Source organism: Lynx canadensis, chromosome C1 (assembly GCF_007474595.2).
Source record: "Lynx canadensis isolate LIC74 chromosome C1, mLynCan4.pri.v2, whole genome shotgun sequence".
Classification (NCBI taxonomy): domain Eukaryota; kingdom Metazoa; phylum Chordata; class Mammalia; order Carnivora; family Felidae; genus Lynx; species Lynx canadensis.
Genome location: NC_044310.1, coordinates 17,923,116 through 17,936,018, shown reverse-complemented (window position 1 = coordinate 17,936,018; position 12,903 = coordinate 17,923,116). Strand labels below are relative to the sequence as shown.

The 12,903-nt window shown below is 48.5% G+C and overlaps 1 protein-coding gene across 3 annotated transcripts in view; it reads right to left on the bottom strand.

The window, feature by feature from the left end:
* NIPAL3 (NIPA like domain containing 3) overlaps positions 1-12,903 on the bottom strand; it is a 51,241-nt gene that overhangs the window by 17,820 nt on the left and 20,518 nt on the right. For all 3 annotated transcript variants that reach the window (XM_030324204.1, XM_036064198.1, XM_030324205.2), the window contains 4 exons: positions 8,186-8,254; positions 6,541-6,712; positions 4,320-4,379; positions 1,355-1,500 (listed from right to left, as the gene is read on the bottom strand). In XM_030324204.1, the coding sequence (XP_030180064.1) occupies positions 1,355-1,500; positions 4,320-4,379; positions 6,541-6,712; positions 8,186-8,254 (447 nt within the window). The remainder of the gene's footprint in view (positions 1-1,354; positions 1,501-4,319; positions 4,380-6,540; positions 6,713-8,185; positions 8,255-12,903) is intronic.

The following is a 12,903-nucleotide window of genomic DNA, read 5'->3' as shown; positions in this document are numbered from 1 at the left end:
TCAATTGGATGCACCCCAAGCAGCGACCCCTTGAGTTCGGTTACAGCGGCAATGGCTTGGAGACACAAGGAGACAAACAGAGTAGGTCACTGGGCATCTGCCAAGGGCTGGGTGATTGCCGCACCACCTCACGTCCCCCAACCATCAGCCCCGGGCCAGTGACTCCCACCAAGCTTACACAGAAGGAGGCAGAGCTTCCGGTTAGGTGACCTGGCCAAGGTCACACAGCGCATGACAGATTCAAGCCCAGGACTCCCTAAGAGAAAACTGTGTTCTGGGGTTAAGCTTTTCCTGAAGAGGGGTGTTCTTTGGCTCTGTCCTGCCAGAGACAGGGTGTGGAGAAGTGGCAGTCTCCACGCCCACCAGCTACACGCTGGGGCTGGCTGACGGTAGGGAGATGAGACAGTCCCAATCTGGGGGACATCTATCCTCTGCCTTGGGAGCAAACTAAGGAAAAAGGACGTTTCAGGCCTGTAGAGCAGTCCCAGGCTGCTCGTGTCAGAGGAAAAACAGTCAACACCTTCATCGGCGGGCCGTGGCGAAGGAAGGTGGTCCGTGAAGCCAGGCAGGCCCGACTTCGAATCCAGCTCTGCCCTCGTGGGACTCTGAGCAGTCAGCTAACCTCCCGACGCTTCAGTTTTCTCCTCCATAAAATGGGGAGAAAAACCTTATAGGGTTCTGGGAGAATTTGAGATGATACGCAAGAAAGTGTTTAGCTCAGTGCCTGCCTGGCATAGAACAGGAATATATACCGGCAGCTTATTAAATACCTTACATGCTTCCTCAGTCAGTTTATTTGTAGACCTAACGTGGGACGTAATCGGGGCTAGGGGTTTAAGAGACAGTTTCCAGTGTCTCTGGAGTTTCTGTCAGCTTCTAGCAGCTGTGTGATACTGGGAAAAAATAAATAGGTAACATTTCTATGACTGTTTAAAATGTTATGTGTTTTTCTTACCTTAAAAGTCTTAAATGATCACTGGAGAAATTCTGGATGACGCATAAAGACACAGGTGAAGTGAACACTCAATCATAATTCCAGCTCTCGGAGACAATTATAGATAGAGTTTCCGTTTCTCCATCTAGTCCTTCACATATACATTGTACACACACACCTACACTATCTCTAAAAACTAAAACGATCGTATTATATGTGCAGATTTAGACATTACCCAGGATATGAGTGAAAAAGGCATTTCCCATGGAGTACATCCTTGCCACAAGCACGGTCTTTGGTGCTGTGAAATACGTCATGATTCACTTGAATCCCCTATTGCTGGATATTCAGGTGCCCAGGGTCTAGGACTTGATGCTCCCTCCTGCCATCTTGGGTGGAAGGCACAATGGCTTCTCTTACCATGTACAAGAGAAAAGGCCAGCTCACGAGGTGCCTGGTGATGTTCTCGCCTGTCATCTTCTCGTGACTGTTGGGTGCGAATGTCACCAGCAAGTAGGTGCCCACGATGGCCAAACCGCAGCCAACAAAGGACAAGACGTAGCGCCCTGCAGAGAAAGGGAGGCTGTCACAGGGCTGGCTGCAGGTTGGGCCTCAGGCCAGCATGTGCTTCTGGTACCTGCTGTCGTTGCTGTTGTTTTTGGTTTTTCTTACCTTCCTTATTGTTATTTAAAAAAAATTTTTTTTAACGTTAATTTATTTTTGAGACAGAGAGAGACAGAGCATGAACGGGGGAGGGTCAGAGAGAGGGAGACACAGAATCTGAAACAGGCTCCGGGCTCTGAGCTGTCCGCACAGAGCCCGACACGGGGCTCGAACTCACGGACCGCGAGATCATGACCTGAGCTGAAGTTGGACACTGAACCGACTGAGCCACCCAGGCGCCCCTTCCTTATTGTTATTAAAAAAAATAACATGTAATGTTGAAAACATTTTAGTGAGGTGGGGCATGTATACAAAAAAGTGCTCGATGAATTCTCACAAAGTGAACACACCCACGTAACCAGCACCCAGATCAAGAAAGGGAACGTTAGCAGGACCCCAACATCCTCCCTTGTGTCTCCTTTGAATCACTAGACCGCGGCCCCGGGAGAAAACTTTGACTTCTAACAGGTGCCGACAGTTTGCCTGGTTTTGTACTCTATCTACGCGGGCTCACACACTACGTTTCCTTGTGTTTGGGTTCGTGCAACATTAAGGTTTGGGAGCTCGTGAGATTCATCTGTATCCTGGTGTGGGGTGTAGGGCTGTACGGTGTATCCATTCTGCGGCTGATGGGTGTTTGAGGGCTCTCCAGTTGTTGGGTGATAACAAATAACCAGCTAGGAACATCCTTGAGCGTGTCATTTGGAAAACATATCGTCCGTATTTCTTCTTGGGTGTAAAACGAGGAGTGCCGATTCCCAGGTCAGGGGATACACGGACGGTCAGCCCAGTAGTTACTGTCAAACGGTCTCCCAAACTGGTCGCACCAATTGCCACTCCCACTGGGAGAGTATTAGAGTAAGACTGCCTCTTTTTTTTCCTCCCTGGTAGCCATTCTGATAATGCACCGTGGTTTTAATGTGCATGTTACAGGGGGGAACATTTGAAAGCTCGGATCACTTTATGGGCAACATAAAAAACCAAACGTAACAAAACCTCACAAGCAAACCTACAGAGCCTACCATGTACCTTTTGAAAATGACCTTATCCTTTCCCGTCGGCTGGTTAACCTAATCCCAAGAGATCGGTCCAAATACTGTCAATATTCTATTCCACAGACCTGTCAGAGGTTGTTAGAGGGGTGGGGAGTCTCCTGTCTCTTCCCCTGGGTCCTGTCACACTCCAGTTGCACCCTGGGGATTTTGTGAAAAACCTCTGGAAGTCCAGCCCAGACCCAGGCAAGCTTTGAAAAGGGCTGTGAGTTCTGACCTATGCCTGGTTACCACAGGCCTCTGGATTTTTGTGGGATGGAACTAACTATATATTTCATTCCATTGTCTCCCCAAAAAAAGTGATACCACATCACATGTCTTTAATTTTCATTCTAGGCCTCATAAGGTGCTCAAAAACCAGTTGTTCATTTGTTCGATGAATGAATGAGCCACGGTTAAATTCAATAATGAGTTCTGTGCTAAGATATACAAGTCTGTTGTCTTAAGTTTTCTTCAGGCAGGGAAAGGTCTTACTTAGCTCCATGCCTGTGGTGAACAGCACAGGTCTAGCGTTGGGTGAATGTTTGCTGAATTTTTTTTTTTTATAAGTATTTTTTTTTTTTTAATTTTTTTTTCCAACGTTTATTTATTTTTTGGGGACACAGAGAGACAGAGCATGAACGGGGGAGGGGCAGAGAGAGAGGGAGACACAGAATCGGAAACAGGCTCCAGGCTCTGAGCCATCAGCCCAGAGCCCGACGCGGGGCTCGAACTCACGGACCGCGAGATCGTGACCTGGCTGAAGTCGGACGCCCAACCGACTGCGCCACCCAGGCGCCCCAAATGTTTGCTGAATTTAATGGAACTTTATGCAGGACAGCCATGTACAGTTGTATAAGTTGCTCACTGCCTAAGAGCACCTAGCTGAAGAGGTGATGAGGGCTAAAATCTAGCCCATGCTCTGCGCACCAGGTCATGCACCCATAGACCTACAGATGTCCAGAGGGGCCATCTTTTTCCAATTTACATAGGGCACTGCCTGGACTAGCGTGTCTCTTATACCAGGACCACCTAGAGTGAGCCTGGAAGGGACATAAAACTCTACACTGGTCTCAGAACCAGTCCAGCTACCCCTGCACCCTTCCTCTGTCATCGGGACTCTACCACAGATCAGTCTGAGCAAAAGACTCTTGGGCATTGTATGTTTGCTGAGCCGTGTCAGATTCTTTTCTTTTTCAAGCCTTCTGGCCCTGTCTTGCTCTTATCCGGCACCAACGATTCGGAACAGTTGTTCCCAAACTTGGCCACGTGAGCAAGTTCATTTGGCTGCACGCTCTAATCTAGTTTGTGGAAGCAATAAAGCATAACTTGCGACCTCTTGTCTTTGACCTCCATGTTTGTTTCCCATTGCTTTAGAACTCATTTAGGGAAAGAGGGTGCCTTTTATCAGGCCTCCTAAAATCCCAACAATAGATGCTCAGTAAATATAGATTGAGTGGAATGAATGAAAGCCCTTTTTAAAAAGTCTCGCAGATGATTTTGTTGTGCAGCCGGATTTGGGAACCACTGATTAAAAAAACCCAGCTCTCAGGAGCCTGATGAGGGTAGAATACAGAAGCAGAGAAGGGAGCAGAAGACAGATGATCTCTAAATTGGGGTGAGCTGGCTTTATAATGAACAAACGGCACAAGCGTAACATTAAGAACGGGGACTCAAATCAGTGAACTTACTCAGGAAGTCTTTAGGTTTCCATTTTTCTTTGATGAATATGATTCCTATGATGGCGCTAGCTATAAAAAAAAAAATAAGTAAAAGCACAGGGAAAAGAAAATTGAGGTTGCCATCAGCCCAACGGAGTCCCTTTGCCCAGGCCCTGGGGTTGACTCGTTTGCCTTGGAACTTGGTAGTCCCTTGGTACCTCTCTCTCATGCTCCCCTCCCCAAAACTCAGTCCTTCTGGTTCCTCTGTTATTCCATCTCGGAAAGGGACGCTCCTCTCTGAGCCTTCCCGAGGATTTCCCACAGGCCCAGGAGCGCCGGTGTTGAGTACCTGCAGTGTGACAGGTGATTTGCACAAGTCGTTTCTGGCACATCTACCCTCCGAGGTGGGTGCTGTTATTCCCATCTGAAAAACGGGACACTGAGGCTACGAGAGGTGAAGGACCCACTCAGGACCGTGCAGCTGGGAAGGGCTGTCGGAGGCCAGGGCTCCTGCTCCTTCCACTGCCATGACTACCTCTGACACTTTCCCCTGGTTCTTCTCTCTCCCTCTCCAACTTGCAGGTTACTGCTCGGAAGGGTGGGGCTGGCATTCACCGTGAACAGACCTGGGTGGCCATTCTCAGCGCTGCCTCTTCTGGGCTGTGTACCGGTGGGTAAGTCACTACATGGGAGTCTCAGTCTGGATTCAGCTCACACCAGCTCGCTGCTTGTTAAATATGCAGGAAACCACTGTGGTTTCAGCCATGGTGGGCTGTGAAATCAGCCATGGTGGGGGTGTTTGCTCCATATAAATTGGAATTCCTTCCCCCCACTTCCGCATCCTCCTTTTCCTTCTCTCATTTTCTCTCTCTGAATGTTGCTTCATCAGCATACCAATGAAAATACCTACTTCTCTGAGTTATAAGGGCAATTAAATGAGATAATACATGTAGATAATTTGTTACACAGTAAATGCTCAATAACTGAGCTATTATTACTATTAAAGTGCCTGGAATAGTGACTGTTAAGTAATAGGTGCCCAAGAAACTGTAGTTATTATTTTAATGTTTATTTATTTTTAATATTATTTTTTACTTGGTGACTTAAGAAGCTCTGAGAGCCCCTTACTTTCTAGTGGCTGATACCTGAGAACCCATCATTACAATTCAGATTCTTATTGTTAAGAATTTGATTATTGAATTACTAAATTATTAAAATTCAAAGGCAAATATTTAAAGCACTTGGTCACCTATGTCTCATTCTGAGTAAAGGTTCTGAAGTCCTTTTCAGATCAGCAACGGGCAGAAGACAAACGTCAATACCCGTAGGGGCTGTGTAATAAAATAAACATAGAAAGTGGGCCAGATTAGACGACAAGGAAAGGCAAGGACTGGGGTGACCTCTGCCACAACTAAAGGCATTCAGATTATATTTTATTTTTTAAATGCTTATTTATTTATTTTGAGAGAGAGAGAAAGAGGGAAAGGGAGGGAGGGAGAGAGAGAGAGAGAGAAAGAGAGAGGGAGGGAGGGAGAGAGAGCATGCGAGCAGGAGAGGGGCAGAGAAAGAGGGAGAGAGAGAATCCCAAGCAGGCTCCACGTTGTCAGAGCAGAGCCCGACGCAGGCCTCAAACTCATGAACCATGAGGAGATCATGGAGGAGAACCATCAGGAGATCATGACCTGAGCCGAGATCAAGAGTCGGACGCTTAACCGACGGAGCCACCCAGGCGCCCCGAGAAAGTGAACAATGTTTTAAAGATGGTATCAGTTGATGTAAAAAGATCAGAGAATAAGTTGAATGTGCAGTTTTTAGAGGTGTGAGACACCTGCACCCTATAAAAGCTTGGATTATCTTGATGAAAGGGTCCAAGTTTCTACCTTCCTTCTTCAGTGGAAATAAAAGGCAATTCTGATACACTTTCTGAATCATTTTTAAGCAGATTAGGGAGCCAGACAGCCCCCCATCTATCTATACCCCAGGCCCGCCACTCACTAGCTGTTGTGATTTGGAGGAAGGAACTCCACCGCTCAGTGCCCCCGTTTCTGTAAAATGGGGATAATGACAGTACCTCAAAGAGGAGGATTAGAAGGATTAGTATCTGTAAAGTGCTAAATGCAGGACCGGTGTGTATGAAGCCCTTTGTAAGTGTTAGCTATGTGGCCAAGCAAAACGGTGTTTTGTTTCACTAGGACGGTGCAGGCGCAGGCAGGTGGGTCCCAGGGGAGTGGTGCAGGGAGCCCGGGCTTACCAATCACGGAGACGGCGCTGAGGGGCACGATCAGTGACAGCGGAGCGAAGGCATAGGAGGCGAACACACCCAGCTCGCCCAGCAGCATCAGGAACAGGCCCAGCCACCATGTTTTGGTCTTGAAGTAGGCCCGGGGATCCTTGGAGCCTGCCAGGCGGATGTGGCAGTACTTCTAGAAATCCGAGAAAGAATGTGACTTGCCCAGATGTTTGGGGAAAGATGCTGCGATGTATGTATCCTAAGTCTACCCCCGCCCTCCAACCCCCCCGGCCCCGCCTTTTCATTTAGGAAGGTTTGTCAGGTGCTGGAGTCCTTGTTCAGAGGGGAGGCAAGCAGTAGGGCTCTCAATACCCGACTGTCACTCTAAGACAGAAGTTCTCAAACTGGCTGGAAAGCCTCAAAAACTCCCGGGGAAGTTCTGAAAATATAAACATCTCGGCCTCAGGGGAGGTGTGGGGAGGCCTGGAAAGGTGCATTTCTTTTTTTTTTTTTTTAATTTTTTTTTAACATTTATTCATTTTTGAGACAGAGAGAGAGGGACAGAGCATGAACAGGGGAGGAGCAGAGAGAGAGGGAGACACAGAATCCGAAACAGGCTCCAGGCTCTGAGCTGCCAGCACAGAGCCCGACGTGGGGCTCGAACTCACAGACCGCGAGATCATGACCTGAGCCGAAGTCGGACGCCCAACCGACCAAGCCACCCAGGCGCCCCAAAGAAAGGTGCGTTTCTAATGCACGTCACAGTCTGGAGTGGGAGCCGTGGTCTAGGACCCCCATGTTAGCCCGGCCTTGGCCTGAGTGTCTCCCTCTAACTGTAATGCCCAGGACTCCTCATGGGCACCTCGGGGTGCCTGCTCGGCCCTCACTCCCTTCTGTAGACGCACTGGGGCAGCCCCGGGGGTATCCGTGGACGCTGCCTGCCCTTGGGTGGATACTTGGCCCAAGTATGGCCAACAGCCTTTGTTCTGGAAGTGCAGACTCGGGGCAGAGAAAGTGGGGTGGTGACTGAAGACAGCCAGGCAGACTTAGAGGACCACGGGGCTCCTCAGGAGGGACCGTGAGGCGGGCTCCAGAGAAGCAGATGTGGAGGCAGGGATGCCGGTCTGTAGAAAGAAGAGCCTGAACCAAACAAGTGGCTTCGAGACCAAAAACACCCAGAAACACGCCCGCACACGCGTGTGCGTGGGAGCCGAGATGCACCCGGTGCCCATGTGTGTTCATGTCCCTGCTCCGGGTTCACCGCAGCTAGAAGCTGAGTAAGCACTGGCAGAGCGGAGCCAGCCCGTGTGCTGTGGGACGTATCCTGTCCACGGGTGTCCCCAAGGCAACCTCCGAGGCAGGGCTTGGGAGCAGGTAGCTGCTTGCCAGCTCGGATGGGCCAAGGGGGCCGGCTTCCAGAACAGCTGCTCCAGGGCCCCCAGGGATTCTAAGTAATGGTGAGTGCTGTCCTCAGAGCGGAGGGGTGATGGGGGGGATGACATGGGGGCGAAGAAGATTCTGGAACAGCCCACAAGATATTGTAGGCCCAGCCCAGGAATGGAGTAGACAGCGTCCCACGGTGAGGAGGCAGCGGGGCCCGCACCAGACGCCCCGGCTGATCCGAGCTGTGTCTCCACTGTAGACGGTGCTGGTGACTGATACTTACCTGCAGGTTAAGCGCGATGCTGACCACAAGGTGCCCGAAAATTGCCAAAAGGGCGCCGATCAGGTTTTCCTGTAAGGAAAATTCACAGGAGAAGATGTGAGCTGGGTCGAAGCTAAAGGGCCCCAGGGCACATCTGAGGTCCCACTGTTTGCTGTCCCCAAACAAAACCAGGAAAACATCTGCCACAAAGCCACACCCCTGACCTTCTATTGGAGTTTTACTACTCATGGTCAACGCGGCTGCTTTGCTGGTTTACAAAACATTGCCCTGAGCCGGATACTTCCAGAAAGCAACGTCCTTTGTCCACCGGTCATAAAGACCTGGTAAGGCCTGAATCTGCTCTGCTATTCCCTTAATGGGTCGACTCCCCGCAGTCTTGTGCAGGAAAGCAACATCAGAAATCAGAATTTACAAGCGAAACAAAGGCAGGAATACAATTTGCCATTTTATCAGTGGATTCGTCATGTTGCCGGGGGGGGGGGGGTGTCTCAATGAGACTCTTTTTTTCTTAAGTTTTTAATATTTATTTTTGACAGAGAGAGAGACACAAAGAGTGTGAGTGGGGGAGGTTCAGAGAGAGAGGGGGACACAGGATCTGAGGTGGGGTCCAGGCTCTGAGCTGTCAGCACAGAGCCCGACACGGGGCTCGAACCCACGAACCATGAGATCAGGCCTGAGCCGAAGTCGAAGTCCAACACTTAACCGACTGAGCCACCCAGGCGCCCCTCAGTGAGACTCTTTAAACTGGCTAATGTGCTTAATTTTTAATCATTTCATTTATAAACATTTAATTTCTATCACCTTAAGAATAAGGTTCAGATTTCTTGGCGTGGCATTTTCTTTTAACCTTAAAAGATGACTACCAAATATATATTCATTGTAGAACAATCAGGAAATACAAATAAATGACAGGAACAGTAACAATTATGACATAATAGAAAAGCCACCTGTAATTCTAAAACCCAGAGACAACTCCTGCAAACATTTTGTTCTTGTAAACTTTTTTCCGTCCATAATTCAGATATGAATGACAATGTTAGTTCATTTGATAAAAATAAGACTATAATCTTTTTATAACCCATTTTTACTTAAGATATTATAAACACATTCCCCTGTCAAGCATATTTAATTCATCATTTTTAATAAATATCAAATAACTCGTCATTTCGATGTACTGTATTTTTTATCATTGCTTCTCCATTATTGGGTATTGAGGCTGTTTCCTTTTTTGAAAACACTGCTCTAACTGAATATCCCAGTACATGCATTTTTGTGCATTTATGAGGATTACCTCCTTGGGATAAATTCTTAGAAGGGGGACTGCTGGGTCAAAGGGTACTTGCCTCAGCATTTAAACCACACTATACTATGTTGCCAACACACCCTCCGGGGTTATTCCACCACTAAACACCAAGAAATGTTCTATCTTAGCCAAAAATGCATCCTCCCTCCCCAGGATGGGCCTTTTCCAACTCCCCCTAAGCTCAAGAGGTTCCTCCCACCCAGCCCACCTCCCTGTGAAATACGCCTGTGAAATATGGGCGGGCCCGAGGAAATCAGTGGTGAAGGAGACAAACACGGTCTTGCAATTCATCTGGAAGATCTAATTAGCAAGTTTTGGTAAGGCAGGAAGTCAAGCCTCTGTCCCTCTCTCCTCCCCTCTTTCCTGGAATGCTGAGGGCCTAGACAGCTAAGAAGGTGGTTGTGGAAGAGGATGGGAGGAGGGAGGGGGTGTTTTCACTGACAGAAACCACCATGGCCTGTCCTTGACTTTGTCCCCAGCAAGGTGCAGCATTGCAAAATAAAGGAAAGATGCTGAGCTGGGAGCCAGGAGACCTGGGTTCTGGTTATAGCTCTGCTGCCTCGTCACTGCATGGCCTTGGGGGAGTCCCTTCCCCTCATCAGGCTTGTGTGTCCCCGTCTGGAAAATGTAAACGCCAGCCCAGATAACCTCTAAGGATCCTTCCAGCCCCCACCTAAGCCTCTGGTCACCTAAGCCAGACTGCCAACAGAAACCAAGTGAATGAGCAGGCCAGACAGGAACCTGACTTTCGTCCATTTCACTTTAGAAAACAACTCCTTAATAGAAGGTCATTTGAGCTGCACTTCCTTGGTCCTTCTCCATCTCTGTTGATGTGTTTTTGCTGTCTCTCTCTCTCTTTTTTTTTTAAATGTTTATTTATTTTTGACAGAGAGAGAGAGAGAGACAGAGCATGAGCGGGGGAGGGGCAGCGAGAGAGGGAGACACAGAATCCGAAGCAGGCTCCAGGCTCTGAGCTGTCAGCACAGAGCCCGTCGTGGGGCTAGAACTCATGGACTGCAAGATCATGACCTGAGCCAAAGTCGGACGCTCAACAGACTGAGCCACCCATGTGCCCCTGCTGTCTGTCTCTTCTTAAACAGACTTAAGCAGAAACCATGTCCTTCCTGTGGGATCACAAGATCTCAGTGCTAACAGGGTCACTGGAGATCAACCAGGCCAGGGTTTCTCCTAGAGATGTCAATGGGATTCTGAGGCAAAAAGCACCACATAGTTAAGTAAGTTTGGGAAACACTGGATCCTGGGTGCACTGCTTGGAGGCCACAGTGCACTGGCAGGTCGGAGGGTCTCACGGGCAGTTCCTCCTCGGCCATCCCAGGTGTCCCAAACCTACTTGGCTCTAGAACTCGTAGTCTGCAGACATCTGTGATGCTCACCCACCTGCCATTTTAATCCCGTTCCTTTTGGTCTGGTAACAGCACCCTGATTTTGCTGTGGAAGGCTCCCTCTTGCCCCCTCTCCCCCTTGCAAAGTCTCATTGGGACTGTTATTCCAAGTGCTCTGTCCTCCCTGGACAAAGATGGGCCTAGACTCAAGCTTGAGCCAACCAGGCAGGTCAGAACCTCTCTCTGGGGTATAAATCTTGAACAGAGAGGCATGGAGGCCTGAAAGAAGGCTGGGCTCACTGCTGCCCAAGGCCAGGCCTGGGCAAGTCAGGCCCCAGGGGCCATCCTGGTGCCTGGGACTTCCCCAGACCTCCTTCTCTAGCCCTTCCTTCCATTCTGGGAGCAGCCCCACAGTCTTTTTTGCTGGAGTTGGTTTCTATTGTTTGCCCCACAGAGCCTGAGTCCATGCTTTATGGGACGCAGTTCGGGTACGTGTTTATAATGAGTCCAATGCCTAGTAAACCTGAGTGTTCATTTCTTCGAAGGATGGCTTTTGCAGACCAAAAAAAAAAAAAAAAAAAAAAAAAAGCGCCTATCTGTATTACATTGATTTTTTTTTTTTTCAAATTATATTTGCTAGGGACGCCTGGGTGGCTCAGTTGGTTAAATATCCGACTTTGGCTTGAGTCATGATCTCCTGGTTCGTGAGTCTGAGCCCCGTGTTGGGCTCTCTGCTGTCGGCACAGAGCCTGCTTCAGGTCCTCTGTCCTCTTCTCTTTCTGCCCCTGCTGTGCTCATTCTCTCTCTCAAGATAAATAAACTTAAAAAAATTATATTTGCTATAAAAAAACAGATTCACAAATTTAGTTTCTTTTACATAAAATCTTACCAAGGAACTAAGAAATGCTTGTAAGTCTAATAAACTGCACTTAGGAATATAACAAACATACGTCTTAAATATTCCAATGCCATTTACGTACAATAAATTCTGTTATTCCTTCCAGTTTAAAAAGCAAATGACAGAACTTCTGCTTCCAGCAAGATGGAGCAGACTCACTTTTTCCTATGCTTCCTGCTGTGTACAACAGGAAACCCTGGATGTTGTATACAAAGCAAACATGAGACAACTCTGAAAGGTGGAGAGGAGAAGGCAGACAGGCTGGGGAGCTGGGGGCACAAGGAACGACACGGCAGTGGGTTCCCTGGGTTTTCTCCTCACCTCACGTCGCTCAGACTCGAAGCTGAAGAAACGGGCAACCTGGGAATAATAATGGGTATAGACAAAAAAGCTCTAAGAAAAGCCCGTGCTCTCTAGCCAAAAGACCAGAAGATGAGCAGTCAAGCAAGACAGAAATCTTTTATTGTTTTTATTAAAAAAAAATTTTTTTTTTTAATGTTTATCTATTTTTGAGAGAGAGAGAGGCAGAGCGTGAGTGGGGGAAGGGCTGAGAGAGAGAGGGAGACACAGAATCCAAAGCAGGCTCCGGGCTCTGAGCCGTCAACACAGAGCCCGATGTGGGGCTTGAACCCATTAACTGTGAGATCATGACCCAAGCTGAAGTCGGATGCCTAACCAACTGAGCCACCCAGGCGCCCCAAGACAGAAAACTTTTAGACAACTGCTGTATTCCAAATATCACAGGAAAAAAAAAAATAGCTCCCCCCCCCGACCCAATCCCCAACACCAGTATAGGCCAAGGAGGGAGCCTAGATTTCCAACCTTTCACAGTTATAACAAGGCACCTTAACCCACATGCTGGGATTATCAGAGAAGGCCCAGGACAGATCTGGGGTCCAGTGATGAGGCACCTCCCCACCCCACAGAGTGAGAAGAGCCCACATGGGGAGCGTGGACTTCTAACCCCAGCTGGCAGCAGTGAAGTCCCCTTCTCCTACTGGGTGGTGTCAGTGGAGGCCTAGTGGAGAGGCAGGACTTTTACCATTACACTTTCACAATTATACTGTCCGAGTTGGGGTTACCATTTCTGGTAAATAAAAGAGAATGATGCCTGCCAAACATCTCTCTCATCTCTGTATGCCCTCAAGAGGTGGGAATTTTTCTCCCCACCATT